The sequence below is a fragment of the Hyperolius riggenbachi genome, chromosome 10, assembly GCF_040937935.1.
Source record: "Hyperolius riggenbachi isolate aHypRig1 chromosome 10, aHypRig1.pri, whole genome shotgun sequence".
Lineage (NCBI taxonomy): Eukaryota > Metazoa > Chordata > Amphibia > Anura > Hyperoliidae > Hyperolius > Hyperolius riggenbachi.
In genome coordinates, this window is record NC_090655.1 from 218,860,170 (window position 1) to 218,887,551 (window position 27,382).

A 27,382-nucleotide genomic window follows, 5' to 3' on the forward strand; every position below is an offset into this window, starting at 1 on the left:
AGTGCCTTATGGTACATCTGGCCCTGTAAGCATTACTGATTACATATCACGTTTGCAGATTAATACACTTTAAATCATCCATCCCTTTTCCTCTACTTACATAAGTTGACCTGTGTTTTGTTATATAAGGCTATGTCATTAATGAAAGCTCAGTATTATCTCATAGACCTATATGGCATGTCTGTGTCTGTTTCTTCTCCATGCATGCATGTTACACTTTGAACTGATTGGTACTGATTGATTGATTTTGGAGCAGTGTGGTAAAAACCTTCGGGGGTATTTGAAGCTCCCATATAAATTCACCACAACACACTACACGTCACTTACAAAACAAAACAAGTATATGCTGCACAAACTGTAGGTGTTTATTAAAATATTCTGTATTTTATCAATAGCAGATCATGTTATTTTTTTTTATATAAATGTTTAAGCCCACAATATTTAAAGGGTATAATATAATTTAATATATTATCTTTACACCTAAATTAGGTATTAACTTGCTGCCAGACTCCACCACTAATAAACCACAATTATCAAAAGAGCATTATCAATATTAATAGTGTACATAAATACCAATTATAAATAGCAGTTAATTAGTCTGTAACATAACCCCAATACATTTATGAGGTACTCCAGCCATAAACATCATTGTAGTTAGAGATAGATTGACAGCAAAAACTGATTAAAGTGTCTACAGCTGGGTATATTACACTCATAGAGGTAGATAAAAAAAAACAACCAATGTGATCACTACATAACATTGCATCTCCAACTGTGGGTGAACAACGCCACCAGTTGCATCAAAATTCTAGAATACTGCCTATAATTAAAAATACCGTAAGCTGTCCAATGACACTGCATAATTATCTGGTCCCGATTGCATAGTATGTATATCCTCGCTGCATCGGAGAAGACATCTAATATATATTTCCGCATGAGCAAACTTTCAAGATAGCGTATCACTTCTTTGCAAAACTTTGGAACCACGGTCTGTTATAAACGTCCAACTATGCGCGCAGCAATCCTGTAAGCTTTCATAGGCATGTAATATTATTGCATTGAATTCCAAAACTGTTTACATGATCTTATCCCCAGTTCTCTATAACACAGCCTTGTTCAATAAATAGCAGCGGCTCCACACAGCCACAACGTTATGCTACACGCTGCCTCCAAAACAACCTGATGTCTCTTCATTGGGGCGTGGCCAGGGAAAGTAGATTGCAGTAAAAGAGCTATTTGCAAAGTTCATAGCACACCCCAAAGGGATATGTGATAGTCAATTATATTCACTTTAAGCTTGTTCATACACAACCCAGCCGGATATGTGTCATATATCCATTTATCAGGATAACCACTTTCCAGTTCTATGGATAAATTACAAACGCTCCCAAATGCTGTGTCACAGGATCAGTCTTTAATGACCCATATAATAAGTGAAGTATACTTATCCACTTCCTGAATTGTATCCATCCAAATTTCGGTTGCGCTCAGCAGTTTAGCTTAGCAGGTAGAGGTCATTAGTGCAGCATTAAGTCCGGGCAGCATGGCAGCTCATGGTTGCGCAAGGATTTGCGTAGCGTCCGTCTACACATTTCGCCCCACCCCTGGAGCTTCATCAGGATGTGCTATATAACTACATACACATTGGGCCTGATTCACAAAGCGGTGCAAACTTTTTCACGCGCAATTTGCCGCGATTCGCGAAAAAGTCCGCGATCGCGCGAATCGTGGCAAATTGCGCGTGAAAAAGTCTGCGAAAAAGTTTGCACCGCTTTGTGAATCAGGCCCATTGTATTCCTTATATAGCTGTAGATATTGCCTAACATAGTGCCGTCTACTGGTTAACCCACATAATTCTTAAAGAATTCATCTATCTGTATCATAGCGGCCTCGCAAGATGCTACTCTGATATGGATAGATGAATTGTTTAAGAATTATATGGGTTACATTAAACTTAGGGTTTCATTGCTTAAACTGAGGAGTCGTAATCGGATGATTTTTGTACCAACCCCACAGCCTGGTCCTTCTCTTGTAGCTGAAAAAGCTCTTGGTTTTTCTCATATGATCCGTTAGAGAGCAGTATGTGAGGCAGGGAAGAAATAAACAGTAAATCATTCCTCTGAATAATGACAAAGAAGTATCTGGTTTATTATTCCTTGCAATGGAAAATTGCAATTCATGTCTGCATACCTGAAGCAGGAAGTGACGGCAAGAGCGCGTCACTTCCTGCTTGGATGGTGGTCAGACAGGGAACACTATGCAATGGCGCGGTGTTCCCTGAAGGCCTGTTTTTGATGGTGCGATGCGGTATGTTGGGCGCGACGCACTGCATCGCTAAAGCCAGTTTATGGTCTAAGACCGGACTTAGTACTATATGTAGCCATGTTTATCACATCATGTCACCTCAATTCACATAAATTGGACTTGTCACCAGTGTGAGATTTCTCATGAGAAACAAGGCTTCTTTTATCTCTAAAACATTTCTCACATTTACTACATGAATATGGAGTCTCACCTGTGTGTGATCTATCATGTATGATTAGGCTTCGTTTATGCTTAAAACATTTTCCACACTCAACACATGAATATGGTTTCACACCAGCGTGAGATCTCTCATGTTTCACAAGGCTGCTTTTATCTCCAAAACATTTCCCGCACTCAGCACATGGATAGGGCTTCTCACCAGTGTGACATCTTTCATGTTTAACTAGGTCTGTTTTATATGCAAAACATTTTCCACACTCAGCACAGGAATATGGCTTCTCGCCAGTGTGTGATCTCTGATGTCTGTCGAGCTCAGATTTCAAAACAAAACATTTCCCACACTCAGTACATAAATAGGGCTTCTCACCAATGTGAACTCGCTCATGTCTGACAAGGACACGTTTATCTTTAAAACATTTCCCACACTCAACACATAAATAGGGCTTCTCACCAGTGTGACATCTCTCATGTCTGACAAGTTTTGATTTATAGCCAAAACATTTCCCACACTCTCCACATGAATAGGGCTTCTCACCAATGTGAAGTTTCTTCTCATGACTTACAAGATATGATTTTGATCCAAAACATTTCCCACACTCAGCACATGAATACGGCTTCTCACCAGTGTGAGATCTCTCATGTGTGAGAAGTTGAGATTTCCAAACAAAACATTTCCCACACGTGGAACAGGAATAAGACCCTCCAGCAGTGGGAGGGCTCTGCCGGGTAGGAGGCCCTTCAGGGTTAGACAGGTGAATGGAGCCTTTGGGAATATTTGGGGTAACCAGGATATCTGCAGGAGACTCTTGTCCAGTGACATCATCACCCATTGTACAGTCTGTGGATCCAGAGAGACGTGTCTCCATGAGGTTCCTGATGCCAGGACTCGATGCCAGGATTTGCGCTGCAAATAAAGAAACATCATCACTTCCTGTTAGAGAATTCTAAGGGGAGGAACAATTATCATTATGGTCAGTGAGCTGCTGATAATTCCAAGTTGATGCAAAGTTTATGCAGTTTGTAAATGGACAGGCTTCGAATATAATTGGTATATAATTTGTACCATCCTAGAGTTATTGGCATGTCACTGACTGTCACATCACTAGCTATAAGCCTGACAGAGAACAGGAAAAGGTTGTGCTCATTACAGGTGGCCAATCACATGACAATAACTTTGCCTTGCATGCAAATTTTATGCAGGTTGGAATTCAATTGGAATCAAATGCTTTTCCTGAGGCATGTGATTATCTGCTTACAACTTGGAGTTATTTTCATCTCATTGACTATCCCTACAATGAAGGCATTAGCAATACTTTGACAATCAGTAAATTGCAGAGCTAGATAAGACAATGGAAGCAATGTTTTAGTCATGTGACAACCGCTCTATATGTATTTATATCAAGACATCTGCATCATGCGTGTAGATCAAATTTGTTTCATTTACACGTTCTCATTATTATTTTATGTGTGTGTCAGTCACATGCACCTTGTTACTCATTCATTCTCTTATATGGTGTCACTTGTGATTAATGTCACTCATAATCTCCAGTAACCCAGTATATAAGTGTCCCAGGCTCTGCTCTCCTCAATCTCTTCCTCTCCAGTGTCCCAGGTGTAGTGATGACATTGATGACACTATGTGCACAGGGAATGTGAGAAGTAATAGGGGTGCGATGTATGTAATGTGACTGCACAGTATGCCTGTAATGAGGTATAAACACACTATGTGCACAGGGAATGTGAGAAGTAATGGGGGTGTGATGTGTGTAATGTGACTGCACAGTGTGTCTGTAATGAGCTATAAACACACTATGTACACAGGGAATGTGAGAAGTAATAGGGGTGTGATGTGGGTTATTTGGATGCACAATGTTCCTGTAATGAGGTATAAAAACACTATGTACACAGGGAATGTGAGAAGTAATAGGGGTGTGATGTGTGTAATGTGACTGTACAGTGTGCCTGTAATGAGCTATAAACACACTATGTACACAGGGAATGTGAGAGGTAATAGGGGTGTGATGTGTGTAATGTGACTGTACAGTATGCCTGTAATAAGGTATAAACACACTATGTACACAGGGAATGTGAGAAGTAATAGGGGTGTGATATGTGTAGTGTGACTGCACAGTGTGCCTGTAATGAGGTATAAACACACTATGTACACAGGGAATGTGAGAAGTAATAGGGGTGTGATGTGTGTAATGTGACTGCACAGTGTGCCTGTAATGAGCTATAAACACACTATGTACACAGGGAATGTAAGAAGTAATAGGGGTGTGATGTGTGTAATGTGACTGCACAGTATGCCTGTAATGAGGTATAAACACACTATGTACACAGGGAATGTAAGAAGTAATAGGGGTGTGATGTGTGTAATGTGACTGCACGGTGTGCCTGTAATGAGGTATAATCACACTGTGTACACAGGGAATGTGAGAAGTAATAGGGGTGTGATTAGAGATGAGCGTAATGACCTAATTACGATTTTGCGAAATTTCGCGTAATTAGTGTAATTACGATTATGGCCGTAAGTACATAATCGTAATGAAGAAGGATTTCGCGAAATTTCGCGTAAGCGTAATTTTCGCGTAATTTTCGCATTACAGTCGTATCATGCCGTAATTTCGCATTAAACGCTACCGTAATTTCGCGTTAAACCGTAACGCTCCGTATAATATAAAAAAGCCGCCGACTTTAAGGGTTAATAGCAAAGCCCCCTTAAATGCTAAGAGCCTCAAATTTGGAGAATATATTAAGGAGATCAGGAGGAATAAGAGGAAAAAATTTTTTTTCAAAAAGACCTTATAGTTTTTGAGAAAATCGATGTTAAAGTTTCAAAGGAAAAATGTAAACATTTAAAAACCCGCCGACTTTAACGGTTAATAGCAAAGCCTGCTTAAAGTTTAGGAACACCAAATTCCCAGGGTATATTAAGGGGATCAGTGGGAATAAGAGGAAAAAAATTTTTTCAAAAAGACCTTATAGTTTTTGAGAAAATCGATTTTTAAGTTTCAAGGGCGAAAATGTCTTTTAAATGCGGAAAATGTCAGTTTTTTTTGCACAGGTAACAATAGTGTATTATTTTCATAGATTCCCCCAAGTGGGAAGAGTTTTACTTACTTCGTTCTGAGTGTGGGAAATATAAAAAAAAAACGACGTGGGGTCCCCCCTCCCAGACCTCTTTAACCCCTTGTCCCCCATGCAGGCTGGGATAGCCAGAATGCGGAGCACCGGCCGCGTGGGGCTCCGCACCCTGACTATACCAGCCCGCATGGTCCATGGATTGGGGGGTCTCGGAAGGGGAGGGGCAGCCAAGCTTTCCCCTCCCCCTCCGAGCCCTTGTCCAATCCAAGGACAAGGGGCTCTTCTCCACCTCCGATGGGCGGTGGAGGTGGAGGCCGCGATTTCCTGGGGGGGGGTTCATGGTGGAATCTGGGAGTCCCCTTTAAAAAGGGGTCCCCCAGATGCCCACCCCCCTCCCAGGAGAAATGAGTATAGAGGTACTTGTAGTACCCCTTACCCATTTCCTTTAAGAGTTAAAAGTAAATAAACACACAAACACATAGAAAAAGTATTTTAATTGAACAAAAAACATAACCACGAAAAAAGTCCTTTAATATTCTTAATTAACCATTAATACTTACCTGTCCCTTTAAATAAATGATCCCACGCAATATCCTCGGAAATGTTCTATCAGTTACAATGTAACAAAGTTATTATGTAACAACTTTGTTACATTGTAACTACGCCGCACCCGACGCCACTCGCCGCTCAGCCGCCGCATACGCGTCCGTGCAGGACGCTAAGTCCCCGCAGCTCCCGCTGTCCACCCCGCCCACATCTGTCACCCACATGTGGGTGACATGTGGGTGACATGTGGGAGAGGCGGGGAGGGCAGCGGAGCCGGCGGGGACTTAGCGTCCTGCACGGACCCGACAGAGCTCTGAGCTATATAGCTCAGAGCTCTGAGAAGCATCTTTGTATTTGGGCTCCAAGGAGCCCCATTGGTCCTTAGCAGACCAATGGGGTTCCTTCAAATCAGAAGGAACCCCATTGGTCTGCTAAGGACCAATGGGGCTCCTTGGAGCCCAAATACAAAGATGCTTTTGAGAGCTCTGAGCTATATAGCTCAGAGCTCGGGTCCTGCAGCGCAGACGTGGTGGCGGCGGCGGCGGTGAGTGACGTCGGGTGCGGCGTAGTTACAATGTAACAAAGTTGTTATATTGTAATAACTTTGTTACATTGTAACTGATAGAACATTTCCGAGGATATTGCGTGGGATCATTTATTTAAAGGGACAGGTAAGTATTAATGGTTAATTAAGAATATTAAAGGACTTTTTTCGTGGTTATGTTTTTTGTTCAATTAAAATACTTTTTCTATGTGTTTGTGTGTTTATTTACTTTTAACTCTTAAAGGAAATGGGTAAGGGGTACTACAAGTACCTCTATACTCATTTCTCCTGGGAGGGGGGTGGGCATCTGGGGGACCCCTTTTTAAAGGGGACTCCCAGATTCCACCATGAACCCCCCCCCAGGAAATCGCGGCCTCCACCTCCACCGCCCATCGGAGGTGGAGAAGAGCCCCTTGTCCTTGGATTGGACAAGGGCTCGGAGGGGGAGGGGAAAGCTTGGCTGCCCCTCCCCTTCCGAGACCCCCCAATCCATGGACCATGCGGGCTGGTATAGTCAGGGTGCGGAGCCCCACGCGGCCGGTGCTCCGCATTCTGGCTATCCCAGCCTGCATGGGGGACAAGGAGTTAAAGAGGTCTGGGAGGGGGGACCCCACGTCGTTTTTTTTTTATATTTCCCACACTCAGAACGAAGTAAGTAAAACTCTTCCCACTTGGGGGAATCTATGAAAATAATACACTATTGTTACCTGTGCAAAAAAAACTGACATTTTCCGCATTTAAAAGACATTTTTGCCCTTGAAACTTAAAAATCGATTTTCTCAAAAACTATAAGGTGTTTTTGAAAAAAAAATTTTTCCTCTTATTCCCACTGATCCCCTTAATATACCCTAGGAATTTGGTGTTCCTAAACTTTAAGCAGGCTTTGCTATTAACCGTTAAAATCGGCGGGTTTTTAAATGTATACATTTTTACTTTGAAACTTTAACATCGATTTTCTCAAAAACTATAAGGTGTTTTTGAAAAAAATTTTTTTCCTCTTATTCCTCCTGATCTCCTTAATATATTCTCCAAATTTGAGGCTCTTAGCATTTAAGGGGGCTTTGCTATTAACCCTTAAAGTCGGCGGCTTTTTTATATTATACGGAGCGTTACGGTTTAACGCGAAATTACGGTAGCGTTTAATGCGAAATTACGGCATGAACGAAACGCGAAATTTCGCGTTGAAAATTACGCTTACGGTATTTTCAATTACGATTTTAATGGCAATTTCGCTACGCTAATTTCGCATCGTAATCGCAAATTTCGCATGCGTAATTATAGTAATGCGAAATTACGAAAATTTCAGCTCAACGTGTGATGTGTGTAATGTGACTGCACGGTGTGCCTGTAATGAGGTATAAACACACTATGTACACAGGGAATGTGAGAAGTAATAGGGGTGTGATGTGTGTAATGTGACTGCACAGTGTGCCTGTAATGAGGTATAAACACACTATGTACACAGGGAATGTGAGAAGTAATAGGGGTGTGATGTGTGTAATGTGACTGCACGGTGTGCCTGTAATGAGGTATAAACACACTGTGTACACAGGGAATGTGAGAAGTAATAGGGGTGTGATGTGTGTAATGTGACTGCACGGTGTGCCTGTAATGAGGTATAAACACACTTTGTACACAGGGAATGTGAGAAGTAATAGGGGTGTGATGTGTGTAATGTGACTGCACAGTATGCCTGTAATGAGGTATAAACACACTATATACACAGGGAAGGTGAGAAGTAATAGGAGTGTGATGTGTGTAATGTGACTGCACAGTGTGCCTGTAATGAGGTATAAACACACTATGTACAGAGGGAATGTGAGAAGAAATAGGGGTGTGATGTGTGTAATGTGACTTCACAGTGTGACTGTAATGAGGTATAAACACACTATGTACACAGGGAATGTGAGAAGTAATAGGGGTGTGATGTGTGTAATGTGACTGCACGGTGTGCCTGTAATGAGGTATAAACACACTATGTACACAGGGAATGTGAGAAGTAATAGGGGTGTGATGTGTAATGTGACTGCACTGTATGGCTGTAATGAGGTATAAACACACTATGTACATAGGGAATGTGAGAAGTAATAGGGGTGTGATGTGTGTAATGTGACTGCACAGTATGCCTGTAATGAGGTATAAACACACTATATACACAGGGAAGGTGAGAAGTAATAGGAGTGTGATGTGTGTAATGTGACTGCACAGTGTGCCTGTAATGAGGTATAAACACACTATGTACAGAGGGAATGTGAGAAGAAATAGGGGTGTGATGTGTGTAATGTGACTTCACAGTGTGACTGTAATGAGGTATAAACACGCTATGTACACAGGGAATGTGAGAAGTAATAGGGGTGTGATGTGTGTAATGTGACTGCACAGTATGCCTGTAATGAGGTATAAACACACTATGTACACAGGGAATATGATATGTAATAGGGGTGTGATGTGTGTAATGTGACTTCACAGTGTGACTGTAATGAGGTATAAACACGCTATGTACACAGGGAATGTGAGAAGTAATAGGGGTGTGATGTGTGTAATGTGACTGCACAGTATGCCTGTAATGAGGTATAAACACACTATGTACACAGGGAATATGATATGTAATAGGGGTGTGATGTGTGTAATGTGACTTCACAGTGTGACTGTAATGAGGTATAAACACGCTATGTACACAGGGAATGTGAGAAGTAATAGGGGTGTGATGTGTGTAATGTGACTGCACGGTGTGCCTGTAATGAGGTATAAACACACTATGTACACAGGGAATGTGAGAAGTAATAGGGGTGTGATGTGTAATGTGACTGCACTGTATGGCTGTAATGAGGTATAAACACACTATGTACACAGGAATGTGAGAAGTAATAGGGGTGTGATGTGTAATATGACTGCACGGTATACCTGTAATGAGGTATAAACACAATATGTACATAGGAAATGTGAGAAGTAATAGGGGTGTGATGTGTGTAATGTGACTGCACAATATGCCTGTATTAAGTTTTAAATATAGCTACATGAGTGACTCTCAGCGGCATTGTATCAGTGACTGATAAGCATTGTATTTTTACTATGAGATGTAGTGGGCTAAGTCTCAATCATTCATCACCTCAACTTCCCACTCCCCAGAACAGAACATGGTACCCCGAAACCATCAGGGTGTCTATAGTGTTATTAAGCTTTCACAAAATACTGTAAAATCAAGAATTAGAGTTTAAGATGATAAACATCTAACATGAGTACATAGGATAACCCTGAATCAGGCCAGTAGGTGAGCAGTGACACGGTCACAATAACTAAAAGATATCCTATATTTAATGTTGATTACTCACTTGTTCTGCTCTCTGTAAAAGTGTCCTCCTCTATAGTTGTTACCATTATGTCACCCTGCTCTGCAGACTGCTGATCACTTCTCGCATACACCTCTTCTTCTTCCTTTTTAATTTTCCTCATCATGTCACCCTCCTCCACAGACTGCTCATCACCCCTCATATATGTCTCCTCTTCTTCCACTTTAATTGTCCTAATAATGTCACCCTCCTCCACAGACAGCTGATCACCACTCACATCTGTCTCTTCCTCTTTAATTGTCCTCATCATGTCACCATCATCAACAGCCAGCTGCTCACTCCTCACATATTTCTCTTCTTCTTCTTCCACTTTAACTGTCTCCATCATGTAACCCTCCTCCATAGACTGCTGATCACTCCTCATGTAGGTCTATTGTTCAGATCTTCTGAAAAAGGTAACAAATTATATATGATTAAACAACCTTAGAGTGAGAGGGTACACTGCCTATACTGACATACATATAGTACCCGTGATATAGCTCTGAAAAAACAACAAAGGAATTGGGTAATGAACACTTCCTGTTAACCATAACAAAAAAACTGTAATAATCAATACAAAGGAGTAAGAAAAATATATTACAAAGCAAAAATGTTTATTACAAAATACAGTATTACCATCCCATAATCCAATATACATTCCCAAGCAAGGAAAAAGCCCCTCCCCCATAAGATCACAATGGCCTGAGATGTCCCCTGCCTATATTCCAGACAGCTAACTGGTTCATGGTTGAGAACTGGGGGTCCCCAGTGTCCCTGGTCTGGACTCAATGGAATCCCCTAAAGATTTACTTGCATAAGCAGGCAAAGATTTATCACAATTTGAGCTCACAAGCCAGTTGCTATTTCATGTATTCTTGACTCAATCATATATTCCTGCAAGTGATTCACAGGAGCTTGTTTCAAGCAAATAAATGTCCATCCACAATGATAAATAGATCATACACAGAAATAGAAATGGATCACTAATGTCTACAAACATATCTTCCTTTATTCAAATTCAAACTCTTTGTCTCTGGTTTTCTCTTGGAGTTATCTCAACTCTTTGGCCTCAATTCACTAAGCTTATCCCCTGTCTTTAATAACGTTTCTAGAGTGGTCACCATGGTGATGAGGCATGTCGTATTCAGGAAACATTTTACCTCAGGCAAAACTAAAGTTAACTCTTCTGTCTTTAAGTTAACTCTTCAATCCTTAAAATAACTCCAGAGTTAAAGACAGGCTGTTTATAAACTGCGTGTGAAAATAACTACAGAGGAGGTAAATTAACTACAGAGGAGGTAACTTAAGGAATGAAGAGATAAGATAACTCTCTTACTGTGTGGAGGTAAGTTTTCTCTTGCCTCATTATCTCCAGCATGATCTTAGTGAATTGAGGCTTTTGTCTTGCTGTCTCTAAAGGTGGCCATACACTGGTCGATGTCGATTTGCCATCAGATTCGACCAACAGATAGATCCCTCTCTGATCGAATCTGATCAGAGAGGGATCGTATGGCTACCTTTACAGCAAACAGATTGTGAACCGATTTCAGCCTCAAACCGTTCACAATCTGTTGTGGTGGTACTGCTGCTGCTGCCCCCGCCCGCCCGCATACATTACCTGCTCCGCTGGCGCGACTGCAGTCTCCCGGTCACCGCTGCTCTGCCTGCGCTCTGGTCTCCAGGTCCGGCATGCCTCACTTCTTCTAGCCCGGCAGGAAGTTTAAACAGTAGAGGGCGCTCTACTGTTTAAACTTCCTGCCGGGCTAGAAGAAGCGAGGCATGCCGGACCTGGAGACCAGAGCGCAGACAGAGCAGCGGTGACCGGGAGACTGCAGTCGCGCCGGCGGAGCAGGTAATGTATGCGGGCTCTATTGCGTCGGTCATCGGGCACTCGAACGCCGCTAGCGATACGCTCTTTACCCGCGGGCGATTGACGGTTATTTTCCGCACGGCATGATTGACGGGATCGGACGAAATGGATCGAAATTCGGCGTGTAGCGTGAACGATTGGCAGCAGATTCGATCCCAGTGATCGAATCTGCTGTCGAAACGGGCGCAAATCGGGCCAGTGTATGGCCTGCTTTAGGGCTTGTCACATTGGCCTCAATTCACTAAGATCATGCTGGAGATAATAAGGCAAGAGAAAACTTGCCACCACACAGTGAGATAGTTATCTTATCTCTTCATTCCTTAACCCCCTTGCCGGTCCAATTATTGCAGCAAGGGGGCAGCGCAGCACTTTTTTTTTTTTTTTTAAATCATGTAACTATCCTAGCGCTAGCTACATGATAGCGGTTGAGCAGCGGCATCCCCCCACCCACTCCGATCGCCTCCGGCGATCTGCGCAAGCAGCAAATCCCATTCAGAACGGGATTTCCTGCATGGCTTCCCCCGTAGCCATGGCGACAGGATGGGATGTCGTCACCGTCAGAGGGAGTCCCGATCCACCCCTCAGCGCTGCCTGGCACTGATTGGTCAGGATGCACAAGGGGTCTGGGGGGGGGGGGGGTGGCGCGGCAGGTAGCGGCGAATCGGCGGCAATCGGCGGCGATCGAGTTATTCACGCAGCTAGCAAAGTGCTAGCTGCGTGCAATAAAAAAAAATTTGTGAAAATCGGCCCAGCGGGGCCTGAGCAATCCTCCTGCGCAAGTCACCCCCCCGAGCTCAGCTCGGGATAACCGGCAAGGAGGTTAAGTTACCTCCTCTGTAGTTAAGTTACCTCCTCTGTAGTTAAGTTACCTCCTCTGTAGTTATTTTCACACGCAGTTAATTAACAGCCTGTCTTTAACTTAAGAATTCTAGTTCTTTTAAAAACAGAAGAGTTAATTTTAGGTTTAACTGAGGTAAAATGTTTCCTGAATACTACATGCCTTATCACCATGGTGATAACTCTCGAAATTTTATTAAAGACAGGTGAGAAGCTTAGTGAATTGAGGCCTATATCCTCTATCCTTGAAATGTTTGCACATATCTGCTGCTTCCCTTTCATAGTCCCCTCTATCTGTACAAGTCCTGCGTGCTCTAAGTAGTTGTCCAACTGGATTGCCCTTTAATAAAGATGGAGCGTGAAAGCTCGTAGCATGAAGTAAAGTATTACCGGCAGTCGGTTTTATAAACGTTGAAGTTTTCAGTCTGCTGCCCTCCTTCTGTATAAACAAGGTCAAGGAAACTGATCTCCTGTTGGTCGACAGTGTGTGTCAAAACGATATTCCTGTCGTTCATATTTAAATGGTCTAAAAAGACCGCCAAATCCTCTTTTGTACCCCTCCAGACCAGGAAGACGTCATCCACGTAGCGTATCCAGGTTGCGATGTGTGCCCCAAAAGCTGCGTTAATATATACCTCTTGGCGTTCCCAAAGTCCTAAATGAAGGCAAGCATAGGCTGGGGCACATGCCGCGCCCATGGACGCCCCCCTGATCTGGCGGTAGTAGGACCTGTCAAATCTGAAGCAATTGCAGGTAAGCACCATCTCTAGGAGGTCCATGAGTAGCTGGCACCTACCACGTTGTACTTTAGCGACGTTCCTTAAAAAGAACTCAGTTGCTCGTAATCCCACATGATGTGGGATTGATGTGTACAGACCTTCAACATCTATACCTACTAGGTGTTCCCCAGGTCCCACCTGCAGATTCTCCAAAAGGTACAATACTTGTCACGTATCTCTTGCGTACGAGGGTAACTCTTCTACTAAATGCTTTAAATTTTCATCAAGAAAGGTGCAGACAGCTCATTAACACTCCCGGGAGTACATAAGACTACCTGAGTTGGTGTGCTTGTGTGTAGTGAGAGCATGGATGGATGGCACAGCCGGCTGTGATACAGCTTAGGTGGGACACCGCAGATCTGCTCTTTTAATGGGTCAAGAGGGGCGTTTTGTACTAGCACAATTTGAATAAAGGAAGATATGTTTGTAGACATTAGTGATCCATTTCTATTTCTTGCAAACAATTAATTTCACTAGTGGCTCCCCATTTTTGGGTATACATATCCTTACAGTAGGTTTAGGCGCAGGATATTTTTTGGAGGATTAGATCATACAGCAGATTTGGGTTTTAGAAAATGTAAAACACATGAACAGTTTCCAAATGACATGTACATATAAAATGAAAGCTTTCTCAAACGTGCTTACCTCCCTCCCCCACCCAGCCACCCCTTTTTCACTCTCTCTTCTCGTAGGGTGTTATCAAATAACTAAACAAAATATTTGAGTTTCTTATTAATAATGTCCAATGGCTATGTTGTCCACATTACCAGTGGAGCCCTTATCCAGGTTCATTCAGAATTTAAGACAATATATTTGGATGAGTAGGATGATTGTTAACCAGTTCTCCGTGGCATACCAAGAGGTATGTTTGAAAGGATTCACTAGCACTTGTAGATCCTGATGAGACATTGTTTGTAACAGGTAAGCTTCCAGCATTTGAAAAAGTGTTTGGTTGATTTTTCTTTATGTGTATAGGCATCTAATTTGTCCAACAACACAACATGTTTCAATTCCTCCTTCAAGTCCCAAACAGTAGGTGTTGTGGAATAAATCCATTTATTGTAAATTGCTTTCCGGGCTGTTAAACATACATGTGTCAAATCTGGAATTTGCTTTGGGGGGTTGGTTGGTTCTGGTGAATGGAACAAAATTATCATAGGATCTTTAGTTGGGGTATACTTGCTTAATTTGTTGGCAAATTTGATGACTTCATCCCAATACTTTTGGATCTATGGACAAAACCACAGACAATAAATCATAATTTGCTTTCTGCAACAAACATTTAGGGCAATGAGTTAAATAGCCTGGATGTGGTTTGTTATATACAATATTATATGCATATTTGGTCTGATATATCATAAGAAGATGTGATTCCCTCCATCTTTCACTCGCCATCACTTTTGTAATCTGATTATTCCTTTCTATAACCCTATTCTCTATATTAGGTACTGGAAAGAATTTATTCCATCCTGACATGTTACGTGTTGCTTTCTCTTGCATGTTCACTCCTTTCAGGCCCATTTGTATCTCTGATAAAGACAGTTTACCTCCTGTGGGTTTCAAGAAAATATCAAAGGGTGTAATGTGAGCTATGGAGGAGATATTATGTATATGGGCACGAGCAGAAGACTGGACTTGTGCCAAAACTAGAAAATCTCGTCCTGGAACGCCATACTGCTGCCTTAAGCCCAATCTACACGATACGATTCTTTGTACGATTCGATTACGATTCTATTTACAATTCGATTAAACCCAACATGTCCGATCGGGATTCGATTCAGTTCGATTTGCAATTGCAAAACAATGGCAAATCGAATTGCATCGAATCGAATGCTGATCGGACATGTCGGATTTAATCGAATCGTAAATAGAATTGTAATCTAATCGTACAAAGAATCGTATCGTGTAGATTGGGCTTTAGATCTCTGAGGGTGTGCCATCTATTTTCCCGCAGATCCAGTAGATTACCTAATCTGGTAATTCCCATGTCTGCCCATTTACTATAATTGGTGTGAACATTACCCGGAATAAAGCTCGGGCTCCCCACTAGGGGGAAGTATTTAGAAATTTCCCATGGTAATTTATAGATTTATAGTCATTTTGACTAAAGCAGTCCTGCCTATGAATCCTAAAGGGATATTCTGCCAACTTTGCAATTGTGATGCTATTGATCTGAATAGTGGGGAATAATTAAGCGAGTAAAGGGAGGTAGGATAAATATCTAATTTTGTTATGTACTAATTTTACCCCTAGATCCTGTGGATTCGCTAATTTTGAAATCAGGTGGAGCTCACGTTTGTCTATATTTATCTTAAAACCTGAGTGGGAGCCTATTTCTTTGATAATTTGTAAGGCTTTTGGCAGTTGGCTCTCAGGGTCAGAAAGGAATAGCATCAGATTGTCCGCAAATAGAGTTTGGACTACTTTCAGCATTCCTATCTGCATTCCTTTAAGCTCTAAGTGCAATTTCCTGGCTAAAGGTTCCAAGGCAATGTTAAATAAAAGTGGGGACAAGGGGCAATCCTTCCATGTTCCTCTATGTAAACTGAACGGATTTGATAGAAAGCCCGGGGTATAAACTATAGCTTTAGGATTTTTATATAGGAGGCAAAACATATTAGGGAGGAATCCTCAAAGCCCATCTTCATGCGGACCTTTTCAGTCCATGCCCAACTTACAGCGTCAAACGCCTTTTCTGCGTTGAAAGTAACTATGGCGCTTTTCTTGTATGTTTTGGGATATGCTCGCACCTGTTCAAGAACTGAAAGTACTTTTCTAATGTTGGAAACAGCTGCTCTGCCTTTCACAAAGCCGACTTGCTCTCCATGGATTAGTTTTGGGAGTAGTAGGGCCAGTCTATCTGCCATAATTTTTGTGAAAAGTTTGGAGTCTTGATTGATTAGTGACACTGGGTGATATGAGCCTGGGCTCTGAGGATCCCTCCCTTGTTTTTAAGAGTAGTTTGATGTATGCTATTTGCCCTGTGAAGGATTACATGCATAGCATCCTCCATTTTGTATCTTTCTATATCAAAACACATATATAAGAAACTATGATATCTGCTTTATTAGCTGAAACTGTTAGTTAAGGTAATTGGAACTTATGTTCCTTTTGCTAATCAGCTGCACTGTTCCTATAGAAACCGCAAGAAGCTTAGCAGTAACAACTGCAGGAAGCTGCTAAACCGCAGGTGAGCTACTTCCTGTAATGCTGAATCTTTGACATCTTTGTGTCAGTAATGTGGAAAAAAGAACATAAGTGTTGATATATTCATATAATCCTACTATTAGGATATTATGCTCGGCTCAGGGACTGTATGCACACTGAGGCTTAGCAGAAGGTGCTTCATAGGCCTAAGGACACCATATTGTCCAGTCTAAGTTAATCATATATACTTTGTATCTCCATATGATAAGATGGGACGGAATGATATGATTTAGCTATGATATTAAATGTCACTACACAGATATGTTCCTTTGAAGCCTAAACCACAAGCTTATATCCGTTGTCACACCTATGATACATTTCCCCTAATGGCCCACCACCACATGTTCTGGGCACACAGCCAAACAGCTTCACACTTGTTGACTGGTTCTGATATTTCCTGCAACAAAAGGTTTAGATATTTTTTATAAGTTTAAATGTTTCCCTATAAGATGTATAATGACTGCGCATGTGCCTTTTGTGGTTAAATTCTATTTAAGTTGAGAATTCATTAAACACGTCATTCTGTTCACTTGTACCAGACAGCACTTTTGTCCGTGTATTATTCATGTGAATGGAATCCCTTGGCATGCCATTTGCTGACCAAATTATGTGACTAATCAATTTTAAGGTTATATTATAATTGTTTAAGATAAGTTAAGCCTACACCCTGAATCTAATATTTTTTCCCCTTTAAGTACTTTGTTATATATCCGACACAGAACAGGGGCAATGTCATCTTTCAAGATTTTATAAAACTCTCCAGGTAACCCAGCAGGGCCTAGTGCTTTATGGTTGGAGAGGTACTTTATAGTTTCTTTAACCACCCTGGTGTTCTATTACCTGCGCCAGGGTGGCGGCACAGCAGTTTTTGTTAAAAATTTTTTTTTAAAATCATGTAGTTAGCCTAGCGCTAGCTACATGATGCCCCCCTCCCTGCAGCGTCCAGCGCGTAGTTCCAATCGCCGTCGGCGTGTAGCCCCATAAGGAAATCCCATTCTGAAAGGGATTTCCTTAAGGGCTTCCCCCGTCGCCATGACGACGATCGCGATGACATCATCAACGTCGTGACGTCATCCGGAGTTCCGATCCACCCCGCAGCGCTGCCTGGCACTGATTGGCCAGGCTGCACAAGGGGTCTGGGGGGGCTCTATCGCGGCACGTAGCGGCGTATTGCCGGCGGCGTTCAAAATAGACACGCAGCAAGCAAAGTGCTTGCTGCGTGTTTGAAAAAAAAATTATGCAAATCGGCCCAGCGGGGCCTGAGCGGCACCCTCCGGCGATAATGGATGAGCTGAGCTCGTCCATACCGCTAAGGAAGTTAATTTCTCCTTCAGTTATGTCCGCGTTAAATATTTCTAGGTCCTCTTGGGATAATTTTGGGAGTTTGATATCCTTTAAAGTATTTTCCATTCCTTGGACATCTACCAACCCCTGTTTGCCATATAATGCACGATAGAATTGAGCAAAGATTTAATTTACCTCTTGTGGATGATGTACCACCTTTCCAGTCTGGTCTTTAAGGGCATTGACGACCAGGGGATAGAAACTGCCTCTTGCCATAAGGGCCAGGAGACGACCTGCTTTGCTTCCAAATTTGTGATATTGTAAGTCCCTATATGATTTTTGCTGTACCTCTCTTTCTTTGAACCACTGATCTGCATTAGCTTTAGCCTGCAACCATTTAGCTCTATTTTGTGTATTGGGGTTTATTCTATATTGTTTATATGCTTCTCTCACTCTTTGAACCGCCTCTTTGTATAATTTGGCTGTTTATTTTTTCTTTGTTGCCGTGTACGCCATTACCCTACCTCGCAATACTGCCTTAGCAGTGTCCCAAAAGAGATGGGGGTCCCCTCTATGCTCCCTATTATCCTCCCTATATTCTAGCCACCAATTTTATAACAATAGATGAAAGTCTTCGTCCTTATATAGATGCTCAGGATATCTCTAAAGTATATTTGAGCCTCTCTGTATCTGTTCACTCAGTTCAATTGTGACCAGACTATGATCTGATATGACCATATCCAGTATTTCCGCTCTTTGCACTCTATTGATCAGGTGTTCATTAACAAAAATGCAATCAATGTGTGAAAAACATATTATGAACTATGGAATGTAATGAGTATTCTCGATCATAAGGATGGAGAAACCTCTAGGCATCCACCAGACGAAGACCTCTCCTAAAACGTGAGAGAGGGGTAGCACCTCCTGACTGTATTCTAGCTTGTGGTAACCCCTTCCCAGATCTATCTTCATGTAGGTTCATGACTTTGTTCCAGTCTCCACCTATCACACGTTTTACATGTGACTGATCAGAGAGTTTCCATTGTAGATTCTGTAAAAAAGAATTTTGGTTTGCATTCGGTCCATACACATTATAGATTTACATAGTCTCACCTGGCAAATAAAGTCTTACCCCCAGCCATCTGCCTTACCTTCGACCCTGAACAGAGAGTAATTTTAGACCCACCCTAACCCTCCCCCCTTCCCCACCACACAACCCTTCCCCCCCCCCCCCCCCCTTCCAAGAGCTCCTGAAGGTATCCTAGAATTCTCCAGAGATGTTTCTAAGGGGGAAAAAACCCTTGAGTAATAAAGAAAAAGTTCCCAGGAGCAGTATCTTCACACCCATTCGGCCTTCACTTCTTCCCTGCATGGCCATAGACGTGACGCAGAGTCTTCTCAATGACTCCACTGCCCTCGTCCCACAATTTCAAAAAGATATAGTCTCGCAACCCTCCGTAAATATCACCAGACATAGTGTTAAAACAGGCGATCAAACACGAAAACAACAGTCTCCCACTTTTTGTTACCCCAAATTAGGTTTCCTCCTCTTGGTCATCTCGTCTCGAGAGGGAAGCTCTGGGAGAGATTCGCATAGCTGCTGGGTGTGATAGGAATTTCTCTGCATCTCCTGGGTTCTTAAAGATGTACGTTTCATCATCCGATCCCGTAATGCGTAAGGTGGTGGGGTATTGCAATGCAAAACGTAATCTTTTTACCAGCTCTGTGCGCAAACTGCACTGAATTCTTGGCGGCGTTTTGAGACATCAAGGGAGAAATCATTAAAGATCAAGATACGCCGGTTTTCATACATGAGATCGTTCTTACGTATTTTAAATGCCGTCAGCAAGCGCTGTTTAACCTTTAATCTAAGTATCTGACCATCACGATGCGTGGGGGCTTATTATTATTATTATTATTATTGCGCTCTTTCTGCTTTGTACGGGCTTTGTAGGCCTAGAAGCTCCGGCAAAGTTTTCTCACAGAAATCATCTAGATCTTCCTGTGTATGCTTTTCAGAGAGACCCACCACCCGCAGGTTATTTCTCAGTGAGCGGTTCTCTAAATCCTCCAGCTTTTCATAAAAGAACTGTTTTTTCTTCTGCAAGATGTCTAACTGTTTATTTACCTCATCTAGATCAGTTTCCAGTTGCATGATACGTTTCTCTGCATCCCCCAGCCACCCCACGTGCTCTTTCAACTGTTTCGTTATGGGGCCTAGCGACTTTTTCACTGCGCCCTCCACTATGTGTTGAAGGTCCGGGCTTATTAGCTTTGCCACCTCTGCCGCTATTTCCCTCAAGTCTTTTTTGGGTCAGGGCCTGACTCCCTCTTCACCCCCACTATAATTGTCCCAGTCACCTGAGTGCCGGCCTCTCTCTGGGCTCCCGCCACGCTGTGACCGCTTCTGCGCCATCTTGGATGATTGTCCTTCCGAGTTTTTGGAACGGCTTTTATGCTGCGATCGTGGTACATCTCCATTCGCAGAGACTACGTGTGAGTGCGTCCGCTGTCCCAGAGGTCTTCTCGCCCGGTCTGTATGCTCGTCTCGTGGGTTGCTGGAGCTAGTTAGGGCTGACGGCCATGGAGCTCCTCTATCTCCGTCTGCTCATGCAGGCGCCGGAACCGGAATTCCAAACCCCTTCCAGGGATTCTTGAAGGAGACACAGAATTGGCCTCAGAGGAATCGAAACTCAGAGAACAGTTTCAAGGAGAAATGGAAGTCAGATAATAGCCTGAAGGGGAATTGGAAACTCAAAACTCTTTGTACAAGGAATTATTCAAAGGCTACTCTCAAAGACACAGCAGGCCCACCCAGCCAGAAAGTTAAAGTGACCTGGAATCAGTGATGATTGGAAGCAACAAGATGATGCCATCTGAGGGGAGGAACATGTTAAGGGACTACAAAATAGAGAGAGGAAGAGACTTCAAACTTCTGTGTTGATGGTTTTTGGGGCAAGACCTCTACCATTCATTTGCCAGCATAGAATTTCCCTTGTCCCTCGTGCACGTTTTTGGGACTCATGGAACAATACGAGACGTGTTCGGTTTTCCAATCTCTTTGACTGAACCCCAGGCCCTTTTATATATGGCTAATGATGAAGTTCCTGGAAGTTTCCGGCCCTTATATAGATACATGTTATTGGCTGCCCAATGGTCAATAGCCCTCCAGTGGAAATCCACTGGTTTGGAGTTAGCTTTGGTTACTCAGCGTCTTGACTTGATGATGTTAATTGATCGAGTCTATTATTATAGTGTTGAGAATATAACAAGATTTGATCTTATTTGGGATGCATGGAAAACGTATAGACAATTTTAGTTCCCCTTGGACAGATGTGTGATGGGTTTCTATTTGTTTGAATACCTCTATGACATTCGGGACTCTTGTGTTTAGACAGGATGTTATTTTTCTTTTTCCTTTTTTTTTGGTTTTATTTTGGGGTTGGTTTTAGTTTAGAGGTTTTTCTTTCAGTCAAGAAGAGCAACGTACTATAGAACTTATTAGATTGGACTGATCCCTAGGATCTCAGTAGGAGGCACTCTTGTGCCCCATTTCCTAGGTTCAACGGTATGGACATTGGTATTTCGCTCTTCAATATATATATGCGTAGGATGTGTATCCACGTTTGATATTATTCTTTTTTTTTGTATTTGTTCTGCTATCTCTAGCTTGTTGTTGTATTTGCCTTATTGTACAATAAAGCTCTTTATAAAAAAAAAAAAAAAAAAAAAAAAAAAGAATTTCCCTTGTACAAGAATGAAGATTCCATCTTACTCTGGCACGAAGGAGAATAGTCCGTGAGTTTCTTTTCACAGGGTCCAAACGCTGCCCTAGCAGCCAAATCAAATGTCCTGTGGACTGAAATCTTGTTCAAAACCACAAAATCCTTCAATCCATGAATCAAACGGGATAAATATATCATCTGTGCGATTGGCTGTCATAGACTTCAGCCCATGACAGCGGATCGCTGTGGTGCTTCCCAGGGGGACAGCCGTGTCACATGGCTGTCCCCAGTACAGCGTTGCAGTAGATCGCAGTGCTGTACAGCAATAAAAAAGACGGCGATTGCCACTGGAAGACTTAAGGCGGAGCTGAGCTCTGTCATCAGAGCGGGGATGGACCCTATGCACGCGATCTCCCGCAAACCACGCCCCAAGGACCTTACATAGCACCAGTATATGATTTTTTTATTTTTTATTTGGTGTGCGTTGGAAGAGGGGTAGTTTTATACAGCGGGTATATCCCAAACTCTATATTTTAACTGGAAAAGTTGGGGGGTCATCTTATACGCCCAGTCGTCTTATACGCCGGAATATACAGTAGATCAATCAATGAAAACTGACAGAGTGGCAACAAGTAACGGTGCGGGAGCAATCGGTAGCCATACGCCGCAACAGATGAATATCTACGTCCCAGGGCAAGAACTGGAGTCCTGTGGGAAGTAGATATACTGTCTCAAACCACATAAGTCGTCAAAGATGTACACACCTGGATTTCTGCTTACAGCCTTCATATCACTAAAAATTCATCTATTACATTGGTATAAAATTCTCATCAGACATCTCTCAGCCATATGAGCTGTTTCACTACAGTCACTGATAACATAGCAATGTAGCGCAATTTAAATATCTGGAAAAGTTACGGAGTGTACACACATCCAGATTTGATTGGCCACTTCCATGTAGTATGAGGGCTAACGAATTTTGAATGCTATGAACAGACAAGCTCTCATACTACATAGAAGTGGTAAGATTGGCCAATCAAAACTGGATGTGTGTATGCACCTTTATGATTTACACAGTGAGATCTTTACCCTCTCCTCTTAAAGGACTTCTGAAGCGAAATTAAAAATATAAGTTTTACTCAGCTGGGGCTTCTTCCAGCCCTGAGCAGCAGTCTCAGTCTCTCGCCGCAGCCCCGGTCCTCTTTGGTTATCCCTGCTGGCTGCCCGCAATGATGGCGATCCGCTGGCAGGGTTGCCCCTTCTGCGCGGGTACTTTTTTTTTTTTGCGCGGGTACTTGAGCCTGTGCATCAATGTTATCTGGCGCGTACTGTGCCTGGGTAGTAGTTTTGCACAGGCGCAGTATGTGCCAGATGACTTAGACTCCTGGGCATCAGGCACAGAAGAGCCGACCCTGACAGTGGGTCTCCTCATTGCGAGTGGCCAGCGGGGACACCTAAGAAGACCGGGGCTGCAGCGAGAGACTGAGATGGCTGCTCAGGGCTGGAAGAAGCCCCAGGTGAGTAAAACATAGATTTTTAATTTCGCCTCAGAAGTCCTTTTACCTGCTTCTGTCCCTATCATTATCATTAAACATAAAGACATCAGATACATCTCAAACCCCCTAACTGAGCTGCTCTGAAGGGGCAAGAGAGATGACAACTACCTAAGACCTTAGGAGGGTGTTACGATACCAAGGTGGATAATAATGTGGAGGGCATATGTAGGTCCGAATTTACATTACAGGAGCCTATAGGCACATATGTGCGGGCACCCTAGACTTCACCCTCCATGAATCCACAAACCCCCACCAAACCGCAAGTGTGCAAGCCGGCTCCGCTGTCACTTCTCCCTTACTTCCCTTGCCTGTCATAGGTAACTACAGTTGGGCCTTAGTATTAAGTAGCCAGAGCTATCCTCAGTATTAGTTAGATAGAGGGAGTACATAAAAAAATAAAAAAACGGTGCATTGTGAAGACATTACTGAAATGTTCATAGCAACGTTATTTAACGTTTTAAAACAAAAAACGTTAAATAAAGTTACTATGAACATTTCAGTTTAAATTGATTTCCTGTTAGTAAAATATCAGTAGGGTTTACCGATATTTTACTTTTTGAACAGGGGGCGAGCCATAAGCAGCTAAGGCAGGACTGAGAGCTCCCATCGCTCTGTAGCTTACCTCTCTCTCCTGCCTGTAGTGAAGTCCCATCAGCAAGCAGACTTTGCAGGATGATCGGCTCAGGCAAGTGCCTGTAGTCGCGATGATTACAGAGGTAGGACTGTGCATAGCGAGCCCATAGTTGCGGTGTTGTTACAGCTCCCCCACCTGACCAGAATACCAGAATACAATCATTATTTACAGTGGTTTGCAAAAGTATTCATCCCCCTTGAAGTTTTCCACATTTTGTCGGAATTCCACGTTCCAATACAAAGTGGTGTACACGTGAGAAGTGGAACGAAAATCATACACGATTCCAAACATTTGTTAAAAAAAAAATAACTGCAAAGTGGGGTGTGCATAATTATTCAGCCCCCTCAGTCAATACTTTGTAGAACCACCTTTTGTTGCAATTACAGCTGCCAGTCTTTTAGGGTATGTCTCTACCAGCTTTGCACATCTAGAAACTGAAATCCTTGCCCATTCTTCTTTGCAAAAAAGCTCCAGCTCAGTCAGATTAGATGGACAGCATTTGTGAACAGCAGTTTTCAGATCTTGCCACAGATTCTCGATTGGATTTAGATCTGGACTTTGACTGGGCCATTCTAACACATGGATATGTTTTGTTTTACACCATTCCATTGTTGCCCTGGCTTTATGTTTAGAGTCACTGTCCTGCTGGAAGGTGAACCTCCGCCCCAGTCTCAAGTCTTTTGCAGACTCCAAGAGGTCTTCTTCCAAGATTGCCCTGTATTTGACTCCATCCATCTTCCCATCAACTCTGACCAGCTTCCCTGTCCCTGCTGAGGAGAAGCACCCCCAGAGCATGATGCTGCCACCACCATATTTGACAGTGGGGATGCTGTGTTCAGAGTGATGTGCAGTGTTATTTTTCCGCCACACATAGCATTTTGGCCAAAAAGTTCCATTTTGGTCTCATCTGACCAGAGCACCTTCTTCCACATTTTTGCTGTGTCCCCCACATGGCTTGTGGAAAACTGCAAACGGGACTTCTTATGCTTTTCTGGAAACAATGGCTTTCTTCTTGCCACGCCACAAAGTTGGCCATAAAGGCCAACTTTGTGCAGTGCACGACTAATAGTTGTCCTATGGACAGATTCTCCCACCTGAGCTGTAGATCTCTGCAGCTCGTCCAGAGTCCCCATGGGCCTCTTGACTGCATTTCTGATCAGCGCTCTCCTTGTTCGGCCTGTGAGTTTAGGTGGACGGCCTTGTCTTGGTAGGTTTACAGTTGTGCCATACTTCTTCCATTTCTGAATGATCGCTTGAACAGTGTTCCGTGGGATGTTCAAAGCTTTGGAAATCTTTTTGTAGCCTAAGCCTGCTTTAAATTTCTCAATAACTTTATCCCTGACCTGTCTGGTGTGTTCTTTGGACTTCATGGTGTTGTTGCTCCCAATATTCTCTTAGATAGCCTCTGAGGCCGTCACAGAGCAGCTGTATTGGTACTGACAATAGATTACAAACAGGTGCACTCTATTTAGTCAATAGCACTCATCAGGCAATGTCTATGGGCAAATGACTGCACTCAGACCAAAGGGGGCTGAATAATTACGCACACCCCACTTTGCAGTTATTTATTCGTAAAAAAAAAAAAAATTGAATCATGTATGTTCTTCATTCCCCTTCTCACGTGTACACCACTTTGTATTGGTCTTTCACATGGAATTCTAATAAAATTGATTCATGTTTGTAGCAGTAATATGACAAAATGTGGAAAACTTCAAGGGGGTTGAATACTTTTGCAGACCACTGTAATTCTTGCAGGTAATTAGTGATTCCGTGCGACACGATTTTAGCTTCAATACGGTATTTTACGTTCTACCATACAGTTGAATGGTGGAGCCATAATTATCCCGAGGAGCTGTGCGCCATTTTTATCTGTCCCGAGCTAGAGGTGCCCCCGACTGGAGGGAGATCTCATCAGTGGAATGTAGAAACCCTTGTGAGTAACCTCTCATTTACGCTCCGCTTGGGTCTCTGCATAGTTAAGGAGGGAGGCACTTCGGGAGTGGAGTGATCTGCCTTTCCATCATCAGGCGCCTGTAGGCATGTGCCTTACAGTGCCTAATGGTTAATCCGGCCCTGTGCATATGGCTACACTGCAGGGTAATACGGTAATACTGGGGGCAGAAGCGGCTATACAGAGGAAACGCCAGCACTGCAGGGACATGCCTATATTCCATATACAATACATCTCTTGTCTCTGTGATGTGACTGAACTGAATCATTATTAGGAAGGTGAGATGACAACCATAATCTATGGCACATGTAAAGTGACCACTAGAAAACTGGTAAACAAGTCACAGCAGTTATTTAAAACTCTCTTGTATAACAATTACTTCAAAGGAAATGATCAGGATAGTTGACATGTATAATATAACATCCTCTTGTAAGTATGTCCACCCCGGCCTCTGTACTGCTCAATATATAACAATATTCATTCAATTACCTTTTCCAACATTGTCTGCTCTCCATTTCAACTTCTTCTCCTGCTGTGTTACATTTACATTACTTCCTGTCTTTGGCTTCATGACTTCTAGCTTGTGCGTTCCACCTGGGGGAGGTGAGATTGCCATCTTGTGGTGAACAGGCTAACTGCAGCTTATTTAATTGTGGAATCACCTGCAATCAGCAATGTATTATTATTATTCTCCAGTTCCTGGAGATGAAGAGCTGTCAATTGACCGTGGCTCCATAGTTACAGAAGGTTTCAACTAAACAGTAAAAAGAAGTGCTAGCACCTTTAAAGTATTCCTGATGCGAAGGGGTATAGACCATAGGACGCTATGTTAGTGTATGGGCAGGTGTGCAGTCTCTTAGCATGCCTCCCTTGTGGCTGTGTCCCTCTCCATTCACCTGTAAATGGCTCCATTATCCTGAAGTCAGCATTACTAAACTAGGCTAAGTTCCATCAGATGTAAACTACACTAGGCTACATTGCAACAAAGGAAAGCAAAAAGTTAATGTTAAATACCCATAAACACTAGGGACTGCTCTTATATACAGAGAAACCTCAAGCTTTGCAAGGGTTAACTAGTTCTATCCCACTTTAGGTGGTCCATGGGGGTGTTATGGATGTCAATCACTTTAGGAACTTTCTATCGGCTTCCATAATTAGAGTTTTCACAGATGGCCTATATATGGCCTGTCAATCATTCAATCTATAATGATAGAGCAGTAGAGTATTGTACCTATAATTGGAGTTCTTCCAGCCGTTCCTGGAAATTACGGCACTGTTTACCCTGCTAGTCCCAGGCAGTCTGCACATTTGAATTTGGGCCCCTTGGTATAACAATGTAGAGGCACTCCCTGCAGGTCCAGAGGACTAGGTTTAAATACTTCACCTCTTTATTCATTTATCACTGTAGACAATTTTATAAGTCCATTCTCTAAATAGAGTTTGGGATGCGGAGGCTTGCACCAGAGTTCTTTTCTTGTCTTTATCTTCTTCTTTCTCTCTTTACTTCTGCTTCTAATCATCGATCTGGCTTGAAAAAACTGTGATCGTA

The 27,382-nt window shown here is 42.7% G+C and overlaps 1 protein-coding gene across 1 annotated transcript; it reads right to left on the minus strand.

The window, feature by feature from the left end:
• Positions 1–1,771: 1,771 nt before the first annotated feature.
• Positions 1,772–26,368, minus strand: LOC137534516 (oocyte zinc finger protein XlCOF22-like). Its single transcript, XM_068256048.1, has 3 exons — positions 26,323–26,368; positions 9,994–10,397; positions 1,772–3,388 (listed from the first exon to the last, which is right to left on the minus strand). Exons 2-3 carry the CDS (start codon positions 10,373–10,375, stop codon positions 2,400–2,402), a joined length of 1,371 nt encoding a protein of 456 aa, XP_068112149.1. The 5' UTR covers positions 10,376–10,397; positions 26,323–26,368; the 3' UTR covers positions 1,772–2,399.
• Positions 26,369–27,382: the final 1,014 nt, after the last annotated feature.